Below are 18820 nucleotides of genomic sequence, written 5' to 3'. Positions count from 1 at the left end.
AATTAGAAGGTTGGGGTTTTTTTTTTAGTGTGAAGACGGGTAACATATCTTGCTCACCTTGGTTTTTGAGGCCAATGCCATTTTTTTATCATAATGTCTAGATAGGATATTTGGAAGCTTAAAAAACACCCTAAATATTAATCTACAAAATGATCCTTCCTAAAGCCCACTCCTATTAATATAATATTTAATCAAATTTTTCCTCCTTCTCTTAGATTTTTGGAAATTAGATTGCTGATAGTAATGTAATCATTGATAAATTAAGTATTTTATCCTTTTCAAACCCATAAGTTGTTATCCCAAATTATTTTTTGTTGCATGTTGATTTTTTTAAGTTTCTAGGTCCAAAAGAATTTTTGGTCTTGGCCAACAAAACATAATTTTTGAACTTTTTTCAAAAAAACCAAGCCACCTTCAAAAATATAATCCTTCTGACACACCTCCTAAGATCATACACGGAATTCTAGAGACCTAAAAAACTTTTGTCTAGAATTCCATGGATCAATTAACATTATTCAAATTAATTAAAAAAATTATAGCACATCCAGCTTGCAAAAAGTTTCTGGATCACTCGTGTGTGAATTGAAGGGAGTCTGTTTATACTTAAAAACTTAAGTTTTATTATTCATTATTTCTTTGAGTACATTAATTTTATTTACAACTTGACAAAATATTTATAAATGATACTGTTGCATTCAATTTAGTAGTAATTTGTTATAAACAACAAAAAATTTAGTATTTTCTCTAATAAATGAAGAAAAAATTATACAGACCGTGATATTTTTGAAAGCAATATCCATCTTTCATTAAACATAAAAGTACATCACAAGCCATAAATATAACATATGTTCTATTTTTGTCATCTTTTTTTTGCTCAATCCACACATTTTGTCCGGTTTGTATGAGTAACTTTGGCTATTTTGCTGGGCATAAATGTTTGTTTAGTCAACCACTGTTTATATCAATTTTACGCATTCCAGTACATATTTCGAAAACTTCAATAGAGATTGTATTTTCATTAATACCCTTTAGGATTCTCGGATCAAGTGAGAAATATTGCCGTTGCTTTATGTGAGCATTTTAGTCAAATTAAAATCGTGGTTTTTTCCCCGAAATAACGTTAAGCATTGTAATCAGTGATTTTTGTTGTTGAAATCCCGTCATCAATAATAAATTCCGTATTTCAATAATTTACCAAACTATAAATATCTTCTTCGTCTCACTATCCACTTCATCAGTTTAGTCACTAATAAGGCCTCAGTTAATTTGAAAGTATATTTTTTTGGCTTTGACTTCCAGTACGTATATTTAATTCAACAGAATGTATTTAAAAATCAGAGGCTCACAAAATATTCCAAAAGTCCATTTTAATAATATGAAATATAGTTAGAATTCATAGCTATCAAACAAAAAAAAAATTAAGTTTCAAAACAAGTGTTGTAAGCAATATTGGTTTTATGGAACACCAGTGTCTCTAAGTGCCAAAGGGTTAAGCAATGATAAGCGGGGGAGGGGTAGTGAAATTCAAAAATGACTGATTTTTTTGCCATCACCCATAAAACGAGAGAAAAGTTAAGTTGAATAGAAAATACAAATAACAATTATACTAAAGATTGGATATTAATAATATTAACAAAATTATAAACAAACATAAAAATTTACCAATTAATAATTATAATTCTTATTTCTATCAGGCCTAAAAAACTTTTTCCATCGTCAATTTTGACTACTTCGAATTTCTAATTTATTAAAATGGTTTTTCTTAAATGTTTACTGGTCATTTTAGTTCTCTTCGATGAGTTACCATCACTTATAATGCAGAACTCTCGTTTTCAGTATTTACAAAATTAATATTGCCATAAATTATGTATTAGAGACGCAATGTTCCTCATTTTGATGTTATCAATGTTGTTGTTTTTTGCTAAATCTCAGACTGCCTACTTTTAATTGACTCGACTGTGATTTCTTGATATACATTTTCTGCTTTTAAGTAGGCATTTGGGATTTGATAAATTAACATTAATTCCGGAAAGATGGTATCATCATTTAATATATCCTTAGAAGTTTGAAGTACAATGCTGTTTTCATTAAACCAATTAATGATCGCATTTACTTTATCAAAATATTCAACATATTAATCCATTGTTTTAACCAAGTTCCCTAAGTTGAAGTAATATGTAAGGGAATTTAGCAATAAGCACTGAAATTTCATTTCCTGACACCAGATTGTAAGAATATCAAAAGATTAGCTTAAGGAATTCAATTATTCTATGAAATCCATAGGCCAGGCAAGTCACATGTACCATCATGAGAAATTTTTTCTTTCAATTGTATACTGCCTAAATTGTAATACAGTATGTAGCTCCATCAGTTATAAAAAAATTATCACTACAAAAATTGGAACTCAATTTGTTGTGAAGACTACAAAGTACGATTAATACATCTTTGATCGCCCACTGTTTGTATTTATAACATTGCACAAATTAATAAGGTTGAGTCTACCAAGATAAATCAAAAACCCAGCCAGAGGGCCAATTAATACAGAAACCATAGACCGATCTTTATATCTGTAATTTCATTCATTTCCAAAAAATATATCCTTCACACGAATTTCTTGTTTTATTTTAAAGATGAATAACTGAACTTTCGACCTCCATAGATTTTGAAACGACGTATCGTGAAGGGACAGATTTTCCAGTATATTTCTCCATAAAGCTAATAAACTTAGGATGTTCCACAACAGAAAATGGGATGTTGCAGGAAACAAGCATTTTAGTCATGTCTGATATGAAATCAGAAGTCTTTAAACTTTCATTAGTTAAATGCTTATTCAGCAGATCCAAACTTTTAGTGTGACGACCGCTTCGTACGTGTCTCAAGATCTTAGACAAATCTGATCCATTATGTTGGGAATAACATAGACGACAATTCAAAATCTTTGTATCTTCGTGGAAGTCCCAGACTTGATCACCTCCATTAACTGCAATCCAGGGTCTTAACTTCAATATCTTAGGCATTTTTGTGCATCGTAAAGAAGGCGCAGAATAAGTCAAAACTATTTAATTATAAATTCAGTGTTTTGAATTGTGTTGAGTGTAAATTGAATCAAAAAAGTATATGTTGCTAAAAGTTAGATAATAATGAATGCTTTTACAATGAGTCAATAAGTCTAATACTATCTGGATGAGCACAAGCTGCAATCACGCAACCTGTAGTGATGAAAAACATCATTTCTTTGAGAAATTCGACTTGGTTAAATTATATAAACTTTGTACAATTATAAGGCTAAATTATTTATTGCAGTTGTAATTTTATATTAAGATCACGTGGTATTTAAAGCAACTCTTCCATTTTGGGGTAATATTTGAAATCCTAAAAAATTATTGATTTACTAAATTTATACAACTCAAAATCTAAGTTTATACAGGTTCAAAGGTTTTATAAAAAAATATTATTAAACTAATAATTTAAACTGATTAAAACTACCATTACCATTCAAAAATAAAGTGTCAACTTCAGATCAGGTTTGTACAAAATTATATAGTATGTTTCATTCAAATTATATTAAATATTATATCCTCCATTGATCTTTGAATAATAATGTAATTAATTTATAACGATGATAATGTATTTGTATGTTAGTTGCCGAACAGAAAGGGACAGAAAATATGTATATTTATGTTTTTAACCGAAATAAACCTCTTTTTTCTTCTCTCCTTCTGTATTTCTCCCCTCTTCTGTTCTCTCGCTGTCTCTTTCTACACCCCTTTCTCTATCTCTTTTCTTCTACCTTCATTCTTTGTTTCTATTCCACTCTATTCAGTCCTCCAACGCAGGCAAACTCTGTATAATAATGTCCCTACAAAGTTTTACTATAATAGGTTTTTTAACTTTTTCTGTTTTTAGGAAAAAATCAGGAGCGGGAGCGTTCTCGCCATTTTAGAAGAACGATAAAATCCCTCAAATTTTCGCTTATTTATATAAATTTAAATTACTATTTTTGTTTCTGTTTCTAATGAGTTAATATCAAAAAAAATTGAGTTACATAATAATTTTTATAGAAAGCAAGAAAAGTCGGTTAAAGTTATGTGATATGTCTCAAGATAAGCCAGAATCTTTTTTTTTTTTTATTCTGTATCTGTAGCTCTCTGCCAAGAATGAAGGAAACGAGATCTGAAAATAAAAAGAACGGAAAGGATACATAATTGTGCGATACCCAAACGGAGATGGAGAAAATGAATGGTCCTCCTCCTGGTCCTATATGTATACTGAATATATATTTCTTGAAATGCATAGAGCACGACAAAGATAATTTATAGTTATTAAAAGAAAATTCGCTTGAAATACACTACAACACTAGTAAATGTAAGCCACATAGCAATCAATATCTTCTAGTTTTCCCAACTATATATTCAAATTCAAGTACCGTCGGATCTAGCGCCAGCCGTAGTTTGGTGACCCTTAGCTTATATTATAGAAAAATATTTAATGTATAATTTAAAAAAGGATCCATTTAAAAAATATGCATCTCCATGGATTTTTGTTCCAATTTTTAGTGATCACATTTTTTATGGGGTGTACAAGCAAATAGTCAATAAAATCATCATATTTTTTTCCGATTTTAATGCCAATTTCATCATGGCATATCTGGTAAAATGAAAATCGAGGCAATCGAAGGAAGATACTTTTAACTTGATCATCCATCTCAAAAGATGTTCGAATTCTGAATTCCACGAGGGACGACGGGAGGAGAATTCATCCGAGGAAAACCTCATAAGGGAGTAGAGTGGACACTTTCTTGGGATTAAGATACCAGGATCGAGACAATAAAGCGATAAATTCACAATGAGTAGATAATTTTAATATTTAAAAATGGTATCACTTAAAAAATAAAAAATTGAACAAAAATCCTTGGAGATGCATATTTTTGAAATAGATCTTTCTTTTAAATTTTACATTATATAGTGTTCACCTGTGTTATTTTGATTATTATAAGCTATTGCAAATAATGTACAGTTGTTACAAATCGTGTGGGACACTTGAACTTGCCGCAAGACACCCTGTTTGGGAACCACTACCCATTAGCACTTAATATTATCTTATTTTCATTGGTAATGTGAATTCTATCAATTTAATAATTGTTATTCAAAGATTTTTGAATATTTGGCAGAATTACAGTTAGATCTAATCAAGCACAAAATGTTACCTTCTGATTTATAGACTGCTGTCATCTGCTACGGTTGAGGGAGTATTTTCTTAAGGTGGTCTATTATTTAAGGATAGATGTTCAGGAATTAAATTGCAATCATAAAGAGTTGTCAACACCTATAAGAGCAAAAAAAAAAAAAAAAAAAAGAGCGCCGCTAATTTTTAATTGAGTAAAAGCTGGAGCGCGCCCATTGCTTTAAAAAACGAGCTAGAGCGCGTTCACAAAATTAGTAACTGAGTGAGAGAGCGCTCATGGTTTCTTGAGCGGACTAATGCTCTGTGCCATTGTGTATGGATTGACGAACATTAGCATAATATATTGAGAAATACAAGTACCTGAAATTTTGGAGGGCTGGAATCTCCGTCCCAAGGAAGGAGTCAACTGTACTCCCTTATAAAGCCTGGTAGTTTTCTTCGGATGAATTTTCATCCCGTCGTCCCTGGTGGAATTCGAAATCCAAACATCTCTTGATATGGAACATCAATTTAGAAGTATCTTCCTTCGATTTCCTCTATCTTCTTTTCGTACTAACTCTTGGGGAACATAGAAGTCCACTTCTTCCGGTCTTAATGATTGAAGAATCATCTTAGGCCTAAGCAATTGTCCAATTAAAAGCACATCTAAATATTAAATTTGTCTCTCTTAGAATTATTAAACTGTGTAAATGTGTTTTTTTATATTTATTTTAGTTGTATGGTAGTAACTATAAATTGTTGCAGTACCTATTATAATTTGTAATCAAAGTGAATGGATCCCGTCATAATTTAAACCTTTGAATATATTCATTGTTATATATACATGAATAGATTCCTACACTAAGAAAGAATCCACTTTATACTCTCGTATGAAACTTAACTTGGTTTGGTTCGCTTTTTAGGATACATTTTTATGCCATCATCATCCCCGTATATATCAGAAATCGAGCATCACTTGTTGAGGATAAAGTATCTGGAATCTCTTCTTTTTTCCTAATTCTTAGAAAACATTGGAGTATTTAGGTCTTTAATTAAGGAAGATCGATTTGAGCATTTGAGAACCTCATACAGATTAAAAATGTGTCACTCCAAGTATCCAAATGTTTGGGTGTATTATGTTTCATATATTTCAACATTAAGATAATAACTAATGTATCTTATTCTTGTTGTGATAGTCCTAAGTGAACATATTTCTTAATTATATTTATTTGCATATACGACAATAAGTACCTTATTTTATTCACTTAAGAGTTGTGGAGTCTGGAAGATGGCGTATGACTAGACATTGACCAATTTAACATATATAAGTTATCACAAATTGATATATGTAACTTTTACGATTATGTAAATCCTCATTAGTAACTTTTTTTGATTTTTTTTTTCATGGATTTATATTTGATCTAAAATTATGCATTTTTAAAACATACATAAGAAGAAAATATATATCGAAATCACTAATTTGATTATTTATATTTTATTCATAAAACAACATTTTAAGAAAAAATTATTAGTGTATTTGAAATTACCAGAAATAAAATAGATTGTGTTAAATTCACCAAACAGTTTCACAAATGTCAAACTTTTCAAATATAATTCTGTTAGGAGAAATGTAAGGTCTGAAACCTTACATTTAAAACTTTAAAAGAGCCGTTTATCTCATCACTAAATATGTATAAATATTTATTCAATAAATAAATTAATTGATGGAATTAAACATTGACAAAGGAATTTACATTAATATTTGTTTTACAAGTAAATGAAGTTGAACCCAGATTCTCATTCTAAATTGAAATGAAGGAATATATAGTTGTTAATATTCATATTCTTTGATAAATATTACTGAATACCATTATTATTTATTACAAACGTTGTTACATATTCAAATATAATTGCATCATACTAGAAAAATACACATAGCATTTGTTTAAAGAGGCTATACGCCAGTTGTTATGGGTTTCATAACTTGACTTGATACATTGGAAGTATGAACTCACAGTCCTAGATATACAAGTTCGAGGATTCGAGTCCTTTGGGTAACTACGTAATGCACCCTGTTTTGTTCTCTTTGAACATGAAAGAAGGTTTATGAAGAGATGAAGAACATCGTTCTATTAAAAATTTCAGATTGCTCCAACTCTACTGAGTTTTACAGTTTTCATCGCAATTTCAAACAACTTAACCTTTGACAACCTCCCCAAATACTTTCAGTGGTTTGTCTTACCACAGCCAACTGCCTCTTCTTCTCACACATCCTGGATCATAACGAAGAGGAAATCATTAATCTTGCCTAATATTAGGCTAATGTTTGTGCGTCAATCTATGAGTAAGTGATTAGAACTTATTCTATGTAAAATAAACCTATTTATACAAATAACTAAGTTGATAATAGACAACTAAATTTGGATAAAAATTGTTCGTCGATTCTCCACTTCGTTAAATAGCCTTTGTTCATATTTTGTCCTCTTTTTATCCCACTAACAGAAAATTGTAGTTTTTCACTTCTTTGAGTTACTCGATGAGGACTTAGGATCGTCTTTTTTGTTATTTTATCTGCTCATATCATATATTGACATTCCATTATTTTTTACATTTGTTTTTTTTTAATGAGAGGTTGCGTTAGGGCTACGTGAAAACTACTAGGAGGGGTTACAGAGGTAAATTACGCCAGAGGAATAATAATAATAAAAAAAGGGAGAAGATTTGCGTTAAAAAGTCTATTTACCTACATCAGATCGTGAACTCTCCTTTACTAGCTATGGTTATTCTTTGTCAACTATTTTTAAGGATGATGATGACCCATGGCCGGGCTATGTGAAATATTTAATAGTTCAGACTTAATGTAATTATCAATTTTCTATATCAAGTAATTTGTAATATAATGATGCAGGATGAAGGTTTTCAGTGATTTAATATTACATACCTACATAAATATAAATATTATATGGCTTAATAAATAGAGAGGAATGTAAAGATTTTTGAGCCTATATTCATCAAAGACTAGTCTAGATTTAAAAAAAAAATAAAAAAAATTCATGGAAATAAAGTTATGATTCATGCGTGGCTTGGTCCTTTTGTTTCAAAGGAAGTTGTAGAAATTTCTAGATATCTACCTCAGGAATATGCTCTGTCATATTTTAAAATATTCCACAAATGTTTAATTGAGCCAGACAATTATTTCAAAAGGGACCTCCAACTTTTAATTAATTAATAATGATCAAATCAATTGAAAAAAAGAGGATATTATGTTGATACACACATAACTGTTTTTGCCAAGTATTTGTATGCATCTTTTCGTTAGTTCCTTGTCATGAAGATACATACATACATTGTAGTTTATGCTCCTAAAGTATGTACGACTAAAAATTCAATTAAAATGATACCCCATTATTTAATTAAGGGGAATTTCAATGCCCCCCTTTTTCAACTTAATTGAGTATATGAATCGTTATAACTTGTTTGTATCTGTGACAAAGTATTCCCAATGCAGTTTCAGTGTTTTTTTATTTATCCAAAATGTATTTTGGGTTGTTCAAATACTATTATCAGACGACCGATGATCTAGTTACCAATACGTAGATTTGTGCCCATATTTAATAATAATATAATAACTCAATTAGTTTTTTTAGAACAGCAAAAGAAGTTTTAGAAGTTAACAAGCCTCTCATTATTTAGAAGAACGCATCAATGACAAATCGTAGGTACGTATTGAGAAAGAGATAATAATATCAGATTTTAATTTTCCATCATTTTTTAAAGAATTTTCTCAGATACTTGAATGTTTCAACTATCATTAGAACCATATATATCTGAAATTGGTCGTCAAAGAATTGATATAAAATTAAAAAAGAAGTGAAGAAAATGAAGTAGTTATGTCTTTTGAAAAGTTCAAACTACTCCGTTGCTGTCGAATAAATATTTGAAATATTTGCATCACTGAAATCAGAAGGAAAGGATACATCAAATAACCTTTGATATCGCCTTCAAATTTAATTTTTTTGGAATCGTTTAACATATTCAATAGTATGTCTATGTACATACAAAAAAACAAAACAACAGTTACAGCCCAACAAGAACTTTACTGCCTTTATTCTAATGATGATGAGAAAAATAATAATATATTTTTGCAATGAAAGGTGGATGGAGAAGTAATCATACTAATAGGTGTATCATATTCATATAGTAAGAATATAATTTGTGTATATTTTAGGCTATAAGACCGTATTAACGGTTTAAAAGGCTATAAAAAAAGAAGAGATATTGTGTGTATGTATTGCTAAAGTGGCTTACGTCGTTGAGAAGCTGAAAAGAGGGCGTCTTGCCTGTGTTCTGCTCCTGGTTACAGTCATCCTCCTTCTCCTCTTTTCTTCTTGTTTTTATTTGATAAAAATAAAAGAAGAAAAAGAGAGTGACTCTCCCCGCCCCTTGTCGTCAAGCTGATGAAGGTAGTTTTTGTGTCTTTGTGTGTATCTGTTTGTTTCTTGCCTTTTTTTTCTTTCTCTCTCTCTGCTGGAGCTAAATGAGTGGAAGGAGGAGCAGCAGCAGGACAGTTCGTCGTCATCTTCTTTTTTTTCTTCTTCTTCTACTCCGCGTTTTATTCAACAAAAAAAAAGGAGGAAAGAAGAAAAGGGAGAAAAAAAGGAAAAAAAGACAGATAATTGCTATAAGAGAAGACTCAACAAGGTAAGTCTCGTACGGATCCCTGTGTTTGTATCCAGGAGAGTGATCTTGGGAGTCGGTGTGTTAGTATTGATCTAGGCGAGGGAGGAAGGAGGATTGTATTGAAGGGGAGTAGTGTTGAGTTTGAAGAGGGAGGAGGACTGAGTAGAAGTAGGAGTGTTGTTGTGGTGGTCGTTGTTGGAGTGAGGAGAGGGAAGGAGAGGACTGTTGTATTGGGTGGACACTCCCCTTGGCACTCTTCCCACTTGTTGTAACCTCTGTCTCCCTCTTTTCCTTTTAGATGGCTGCTATTCGGAAGAAGTTGGTCATTGTTGGGGATGGAGCCTGTGGTAAGACTTGTCTCCTCATCGTCTTCAGTAAAGATCAGTTCCCAGAAGTCTACGTCCCAACCGTGTTTGAAAACTATGTGGCCGACATCGAAGTGGATGGAAAGCAGGTAAGGATCGAGAGAGAATAGGGACTTACTCTTTGGGTAACGGCATTTCCCGTCTCTTACAGGTGGAACTGGCGCTCTGGGATACTGCAGGCCAAGAAGACTATGATCGCCTTCGTCCTTTATCGTATCCGGACACGGATGTTATTCTCATGTGTTTCTCTATTGACTCTCCGGACTCCCTTGAGAACATTCCAGAGAAATGGACGCCGGAAGTCAAACATTTTTGCCCCAATGTACCTATAATACTCGTGGGGAACAAAAAGGTAGGAGCGCAGGACGGAACTGTCAACCTACCTACCTAACAACCCTTTCCTCTCTTTCAGGATCTTAGAAATGACCCAAACACGATAAAAGAATTGGGGAAAATGAAGCAAGAGCCAGTCAAACCCGAAGACGGTCGCACAATGGCGGAAAAAATCAACGCATTTGCTTATTTGGAATGTTCCGCTAAATCTAAGGAAGGGGTCAGAGAGGTCTTCGAAACTGCTACCCGAGCCGCGTTGCAAGTATGCCATTCTCAGTTTTAGTAGTAGTATTTACGTCAAAATCAAAATCATTTATTGACTTATTCAATTCTTTAAATGACTTTCTTTTACTTCTTTAGTTTTTTTGTTTTTTTTTACCTTTACATACAGTAAAATATGATTCCTAGAACGGAAAAAAATGCTAAGTCTTGTGTTTGAAGGTTATATTGAATGCATCACCATAAATTGTTGACCCATAGATGTATGTACGTACATAAATATATAAATTTATTTGTTACGAAATGTTTATATGAGACCTTGTAAATTATATGCTCTTTTATTAAAGTTATAAATGGGTCATATCTCAGAGCTATTTTATACATATTCATTTTCAAACAAGTACTAGTGACAAACATTTATTTTTCTACAATGTGATGACAAAAATATAATTCAATCCTTTTTTTTTACAAATCGAACATTATATAGATGTTCGTCGTATAATGTTAACTTTTTGAAGCAATTGCTTTTTTAATTGAATTTAATACTTTTGACTTAATGCATGCATTCAAAATGAATATATACCTCCCATCATCAATATTGAGTTGTGTAACAATTTGTTTTTTCATAAATAAATACTTTTTTTTTTTTTTTGTCTTATCAATATTACCTATATCAGTCTTATTCTATTTGATATCAAGAAAAAAAACATTCGCAACTACAAAGTACATGCTCTGTAAACATGGGAACATTATTCATGATGTATAGACAGACTTCTTCTCCCTCCTCCTTTCATTCAAAAACAATATTAAAAAATGAAGTTTGGAAATTGTATTAACTACAATTCGAGACTCGAATCCTCCTTTGATTTATCCCTTTTAAAATATACTCAAGTTTTTGATAGAAAAACTACATTTTGTTAATATATATTTAATATTAATGGATGGATTTTTGTTTTATTTGGGAGTGGTTATTTTGTCTCTTTCCTCCCTTTTCCGATAAAGTAATCGTTTTCCGCTTAATCATATATTTACACACCCTCATTAAGGAATTGTTTTCTCTATGTTAGAGTGGATTTTCTCGTTAATTGCTTAATTATTGTGCCTTTTATTCTGACGTCAATTCTGTTATTATCTGTCAAGTATTAAGACTCTTCTTTGATTCTATTTTATATATTAGAAAAGGATTAAATATTCTTATTTATTTTTTAGGTTTACTAAATTAAACTATTTGATAGATGTTTCAAGGTGTTTGATTTTAAAATCAAATATAAATATATATATATTGAACCATCTGTTTATTTGCTCTAATTTCTGTACTCACAAAAATATACACATTCTCAAGTTATCCAATATTATGTAGATTTACCATTTATTTTCATTCTAAATGAAGGAATTTTTAAATTAATACGTCTACTGATTGATTATCTATGATAAAACTATGATGTTTATTTAGCAGAGATAAGATATTTAGTTTCTTTTTAATTTTTGAATCATGGACAAGGAATTTTTTTATTTGGCTAACTTTATATCAAATACGTACAACATGATAATATAACATCAGTTTTTTTGTTTGTTTATTTTTTATTCATTAGGATTCAAATGAGTGCAATGTTAAGCAACTTCTTATGTACATTGATATTTGCTATGAATATTCCCCCCACCCCCCTTGTTGTTATAATGTCTGGAATATGGAATAAAACAGTCAACATTTAATAATATTTAAATGACTATTTATCGGCAACAGAGATATGTATTAATTATTTTCAAATATAGACATATGTAGATATACTTTTTGAAATTTGATATGTAGGTATATAAGTATACATATAATATTTGCTAATGATAAATAAAATCAGCTATAGCTCTCATATATTTGTTAGTGTTGAGTGTTTATATATGTACATACATATACAAACACCAAAATCATTGATTTTTCTTTAAAGGCATTGGGTTAATTATTATATTATTGGATTAATCACTTAGTATTTTATTGATATTTTAGATTTGAGGCAATTGCCATACATGTTTATAATCATAAATTAAATAATTGTTGAACGTAGATTGCATAACGTTTATGTTCTTTTAGCCTATTACTTTTTTATAAAAAAAAGAGAGAAAGACACGTCGTATAGTAGTATAATAGTAGGTACTTACTTACTTAGTATTAAGGAAGTTTATCTTCTTGCAATGTTTTATTTTGATAGAAAAACATTTGATTGTGCTGACTCTAATATTAATCTCGTTATTTTTTATATTTTTCAGGTGAAGAAAAAGAAGAAGAGACCTTGCGTTCTATTTTAAGTTATACTGAAAAAAAATCATATATACAAAATCGATAATTATTATGTAGTTACTTTCCTTATTTTTCGTGCAAACAGACCTAATTTTTTGCCATATATATATATGAAGAAGAAGAAGAAAAATATGCAGCAAAAAATCGTATATATTTATTCTTTATACTCCTTTAAAAAAGCTTATATAAAAAGAAAAAAACCTTTTTTCTAAATTTTTAAATAATTTTTCCTCTTTATTTTTTCAACGACGAGAAAGTGGTGAGGCTTCCTCCTTCTTCTCCTCCTCTACTCATTTATTTTATATTGTTGTTACGTATTGCATACATACATATACACAAACAACCTTTTTTAAGTCTGTTTTTACATTAATGAATGAGGTCCATGTTGTTAAAAAATTATTATATTTTTATTCCTTTTAAAGGTCTTGCCTTTGGAAAAAGAAATTAAAATTTGCTCGAAATCACGGGCAATTTTTTTTTTCTTCCCTTTTTTAATATTGATGAATTTATATGGAAATAATAGAATATAAAAAGAAGACTATGGCTTCATTTTATATTAAACGTTATATATATATATATAAATACGGTCGGGTTTTTCTTTTATATAATAATTAAAGTTCGGGTAATAAAATATATATTATTTCAAAATAGTATAAAGAAGAGGGATTCTGAAAAAACAAAAGATTATAATAAAAAAATATTAAGTAAAAAAAAAAAAAAAAGTATGGATGTTCATATGATGCGCTAAATCTGCTATATAATTAATAATTTGTATCGAAATAAAAGAAATTAATTCGATCTGTAATAATCCTTGAGGTTATTATTTCATATTGATGGATATTCGTTCGGTGTTTGTTCGGGGTACAATTTCATCTTTGTACATGGAGAAAGAGGCTCCATTATTAGTTATAAACATTTCTTTGTATATGCCTTCTTCCCTCTTAATTAGTCAAATACTTAAAAGTTCATGATTTTCTTGTTTCAACTTCAGTTTGCTGTGCAATTGAATTTGCATACAGATGTATAATATCACATGATAATTCGTCATAGTTGAAGGAAACATACATAGTCTTCATCAGTACGCGTTTTGTACTTGTAACGAATCCGACTACATAATTCTACTGATTTTTATGTGCCTAATAATATAATATGTAAAAATGGGAGGATTGTTTCAATCCATTATGTTTTTCAATTGATGGAAGATATTATATTAGTTGAGATAATAAACCGAGAAGAACTAGATCTATGGAGGGCAAAAATTAAGTGTGTGCAAGCCTTTATTTGTTTAATTTCAATTTACTTTATAGAATAGTAGATATCTTGGACATTTTATGAGACTAAGATAAGGAATTTTTGTTAGGATCTGTATTCTACATATTTTAACTCTTACGATGATGATGTTGATCAACTGAGGAAATCAATCAATGACTAGTTAAACATAGTAATCCGCTAATAAAGTTGTATCAAAAGACAAGTATATAAATAATGAATGATATATTTTTGAGATAGAATTATTAATTTGTATATCTGGCATTTCAAAACCTAGCGTGGATTTAGGGCGAAGTGGGGGGGGGCACTCCTCATATGGTCTTATAATTATTCATACACATGACGTCAATAGTTACCATCAAAACTTTCATGTTACCTCAGGCAATATTAGTAAGGAGTCCTTCGTAAAAAGGATTCTCAATTGCATTAGGGAGGCAATAGTTTGTAGGAAGAGCATAGAGAAATGCTAGATGCATTTGAAGGAAAGAATTGAAGCTAAAGAGTCATTCAGGACGTAAGGTGGGAAAGCGCATACTGAAGTTTTTAAATGCTGAAATGCGCGGTATGATATAGAAACTCGATTTAGACAAGCTACAGCAAGACTCAAAATTGAGTGTAGATGTTCTATGACGTAGAATCGATTCTCGCTGGGCGTGTACTATGGAGGGATCAGAAGGAACAATGACTGCTCCCTGTGTATCACGTGAGAGCGTGAGTAAAGCAATGAGATGAAGACTGAAAAATAAGGGGCAAGAAGCGTGTGTAGGGAGTGCTTCATTGTCCCTTGTCAGAAAAGGGGAAACTAGAGTTAGCGGGGGTTCGAGAGAAAGAAAGAAAGAAAAAGAGTTTGAACACAAGAGAGGCACAACTCTCTTTTTCTCTTTCTCTTCATTTCTCTCTCTCTCTTTCTTTATGTAACTCAGGGACTGTTTCAGTGTTCACTTGGAGTAAGCGGCGTTCCAAAGTTATTGTTATCTTTAGTTTAGTCTTTTCTCGCACATCATTCCCTTTGCCATCAGAATTCCGGTATTTTGGTCCAGGATTTGCTCTCTGGAACTAGTGAATCGTATTGAGGGGATCCCCTGGAAATTTTGGTAGAAGAGGAGCCTTTTGAAAGGTGAGAGTAGTGCGATAGGGTTTGTTATTGAAGCTAAGTCCGTGTTGCTCCGTGTTTCAGCCGAAAAGATTTTTGGGTTCAACATGAACATGTCTGGTTATAACCAGCAGTACGTGCTGAGTGCTGGTCAGCTCCAACAACAACAGCAGCAGGCTCAACAACAGGCTGCAGCCGCCGCCGCAGCAGCAGCAGCCGCCGCTCAGCATCAGCAAGCCCAGCAGCATCCCCAACAACATTCCGCCGTGCCGCAGGCTCAGCAGCAGCAGCAGCAACTCGTGGCCGCTCAACAATTGGGTACTCCACATGGTGGGCAGAGTGCGCAGGAGGGGCTGGCTGCGGCCGCCCAACTGGAATTGACGGGATCCACGAGCACCAATGTAGAGGCTGCTGCAGCCGCTTTAGCCATCCGCCGCCCCTTTGACCCCACGGCACATGAACTTGACGCCAATTTCCGACTGACCCGATTCGCGGATCTAAAAGGATGAGGGTGCAAAGTCCCTCAGGAAGTTTTACTTAAGCTTCTTGAGGGACTCTCGGATGAAACGGGCAACTCACATGAGCAGGAACACGCGCACTTCATGCACATGGCCATACCTAGGATCGGAATCGGAATGGATTCTTCCATCACACCCCTCCGACACGGGGGACTCTCCCTCGTTCAAACCACGGATTTCTTCTATCCCATAGTAGAGGATCCTTATATGCAAGGTAGTCTCCTCGTCCGCTCATTGAGCCCTTCACACTCACTCCTCTCTTGTAGGTAAAATTGCTTGCGCCAATGTGCTCAGCGACCTGTATGCCATGGGTGTCACCGAGTGTGACAACATGCTTATGCTTCTCGCCATCTCTACCAAAATGACCGAAAAAGAAAGAGATGTCGTCGTTCCTCTCATGATGAGAGGCTTTAAGGATTGTGCCATGGAAGCAGGATCCACTGTAACTGGAGGTCAAACTGTCATGAACCCTTGGTGTACCATCGGAGGCGTTGCTACTACCGTCTGTCAACCCAATGAATTCATTATGTAAGTCATTATTTTAATCTCATATTTCTCTGTAGAATTTGAATTTACAATTTTTTCACAGTCCGGATTCTGCGGTCGTGGGAGACGTGCTTGTCTTGACAAAACCCTTGGGAACTCAAGTGGCTGTTAACGCTCATCAATGGCTTGATCAGCCAGAGAGATGGAACAGAATTAAATTGGTAGTATCAGAAGAAGACGTACGAAAGGCTTATCAAAGATCTATGGATTCCATGGCTCGATTAAACAGGACCGGAGCTCGCCTCATGCACAAATATAATGCTCATGGAGCTACAGATGTCACTGGTAATCCAATTGATGATGATGCATTGCCATATCAATTCATTTACATTCGTTGATTCCTTGCAGGTTTTGGATTGCTTGGTCACGCTCAATCTCTTGCCAGAAATCAAAAGAATGATGTGTCTTTTGTTATTCATAATTTACCAGTGATTGCTAAAATGGCTGCTGTGGCTAAAGCTTGTGGAAACATGTTTCAGCTTCTTCAAGGACATTCTGCTGAAACATCTGGCGGTCTTCTTATTTGCTTGCCGAGAGAACAGGCTGCAGCTTATTGCAAAGACATAGAAAAACAAGAAGGGTATCAAGCCTGGATTATTGGTATGTAATTTTTAATACCTATTGAATAGTGTGGCTTCTTTGACTAGACTCATTTTATTATATATACATATTTTTTTATTTTTTTAGGAATCGTCGAAAAAGGCAATCGAACAGCTAGGATAATTGATAAACCCAGAGTGATAGAAGTACCAGCTAAGGAGAAAGAAGGAGTACTCTGGTAATTGAAAGACCATTTATAAGAAGAGTCCATCATTCCTTCATCAAAGTTATTCAGTGTATTTTTCGTTCACTTTCAACACAATTTATCTATTACAATCTATACAGAGAACATTTCTTCTTACTAATGATAGTAGCTAAAAGAAAATGCTAAAAAAATGTCTATACTTATATATTTTCTTCTCTCCTTTTCTCTCTTTTTTTCCATCTACATATACACATACTATATCTCTATTTTTTTAGTTTTGCCCTTTTAAAACGAAACACTTAAAAGCTGTCGGGTATCCAATCACCTATCTATATTTTTATGTACAATTATGATGATTATTTTTCATGGAAAGAAATTGTGTTCTACATGTGAGAGAAGAAAACAATACTAATTTTAAGTACGAAATTGGAAAAAAATAATTCTATGTTATTTATTTTTATAATAATGAGCATTCCTTCTTTTCTTATACATATACTATTACCTGATTTCTCTCTCCACTAATTGAGATCGGTTTTCAACTCTTAATCTTACACTTAATGGAAATATTTTCCTTGATTGAGTGAATTATTTTTTTCTTCTTTCCATCTAAAAATAAAAAAGCTTTAAACCCATTAGTAAGGGCCAATTTGGTAGTAGTTTTATTCAAAATTATCAAAACGGAGGAAAAGAAGCAAATATACATACAAGGTTCTAATATATAATACTGCATATATATATATTTTTTTTTTTTTGAAATTTCAAGAGAGAAAAGGGACTATTTTTTATGATGGTAGATGACTTAAAAGTTTTGTCTTAGTTTGGGGCAAAGGGTCATTTTCTTGATGTTTAATGTAATTGTCGCTATTTTCGATTCACATCCTTTTAACAAAACAGGTTTTTTTTATTAGCGCGTGGTAACTAAAGCCTATTGGAACTATTTGTAACTAAATTATAAAGGGATATGAACTTGGAGTTCTTTAAATTAATTGTCACTTTCATTAGGTGAGGACCCTGGCTGGATATTTTTTATAACAGTAATAGAATTGGCTACAATAAAAAGAAATTCTCTTGTTTATTTATATTTATTTATTTTCTCTTTCCATCTATTTTTCTGATAACTAAATAATGGTCGTCTTTGTGCTTAGGGAAGGATTATACTTTCAACATTATTTAACTCTTTATTTATTTTTGAATTCTTTGAACATCACTCCTGATGTTAAATGTGTTTAGTAGAATGAATGAATAATGATCTGGTCCATGGATATTGATGGAAGTGTGTGAGTAAAATAGATGGTCAAATGCTCTTGATTTAAGCATTATTTCTTATTGGTTCATGACAGTTTGGATTGGTATCTACATATTTATAAAGTAAATATAATTTTGCATTAGGAGTATATTTTTTGTATATAACTTGTTGACTGAGCGATGGGCTATACACCCTTTTGTGCTACTCGTTTGAGAACAATACCGGTTTTTAAAAACATTTGGTATGGTTTTTTAAAAAAGTTCATGTATTACAGTCTCATATATCATTAACGCTAGATAACAATATTAAAGAGTATTAATTAAACAAATAAAAGTTTATCTCTTAGAGTA

The 18820-nt window shown here is 32.0% G+C and overlaps 2 protein-coding genes and 2 long non-coding RNA genes across 8 annotated transcripts; 2 read left to right on the top strand and 2 right to left on the bottom strand.

The window, feature by feature from the left end:
- Positions 1-596: 596 nt before the first annotated feature.
- LOC121116354 (uncharacterized) lies at positions 597-9352 on the bottom strand. Of its 2 annotated transcripts, XR_005863832.2 has the most exons (4): positions 6415-9352; positions 5545-6361; positions 5207-5325; positions 597-1399 (listed from the first exon to the last, which is right to left on the bottom strand). It is a non-coding gene; the product is annotated as an uncharacterized lncRNA (long non-coding RNA). The 2 variants fall into 2 exon arrangements; XR_011779571.1 differs by having other exon boundaries at positions 5545-9352.
- Positions 9353-9497: 145 nt separating this feature from the next.
- On the top strand, positions 9498-13861 carry LOC121116351 (ras-like GTP-binding protein Rho1). Of its 4 annotated transcripts, none has more exons than XM_040710589.2 (5): positions 9498-9864; positions 10142-10297; positions 10360-10560; positions 10621-10803; positions 13023-13861. In XM_040710589.2, the coding sequence occupies exons 2-5, from the start codon at positions 10142-10144 to the stop codon at positions 13059-13061; spliced, it is 579 nt and encodes a 192-aa protein (XP_040566523.1). In that variant the 5' UTR covers positions 9498-9864; the 3' UTR covers positions 13062-13861. The 4 variants fall into 4 exon arrangements, with proteins under 4 accessions (XP_040566523.1, XP_040566524.1, XP_071743629.1 ...); XM_040710590.2 differs by lacking the exon at positions 9498-9864 and adding an exon at positions 9867-10077; XM_071887528.1 differs by lacking the exon at positions 9498-9864 and adding an exon at positions 9868-9923.
- Positions 12732-13051, bottom strand: LOC121116353 (uncharacterized). Its single transcript, XR_005863831.2, has 2 exons — positions 12919-13051; positions 12732-12853 (listed from the first exon to the last, which is right to left on the bottom strand). It is a non-coding gene; the product is annotated as an uncharacterized lncRNA (long non-coding RNA).
- Positions 13862-15296: 1435 nt separating the features above from the next.
- On the top strand, positions 15297-18299 carry Sps1 (inactive selenide, water dikinase). Its single transcript, XM_040710587.2, has 6 exons — positions 15297-15439; positions 15500-16147; positions 16200-16461; positions 16523-16764; positions 16828-17079; positions 17167-18299. The coding sequence occupies exons 2-6, from the start codon at positions 16018-16020 to the stop codon at positions 17259-17261; spliced, it is 981 nt and encodes a 326-aa protein (XP_040566521.1). The 5' UTR covers positions 15297-15439; positions 15500-16017; the 3' UTR covers positions 17262-18299.
- Positions 18300-18820: the final 521 nt, after the last annotated feature.

Source organism: Lepeophtheirus salmonis, chromosome 4 (genome assembly GCF_016086655.4).
Source record: "Lepeophtheirus salmonis chromosome 4, UVic_Lsal_1.4, whole genome shotgun sequence".
Taxonomy (NCBI): domain Eukaryota; kingdom Metazoa; phylum Arthropoda; class Copepoda; order Siphonostomatoida; family Caligidae; genus Lepeophtheirus; species Lepeophtheirus salmonis.
Note: the sequence above shows the minus strand (reverse complement) of the source record. Positions and strands in the feature narration are given on the sequence as shown.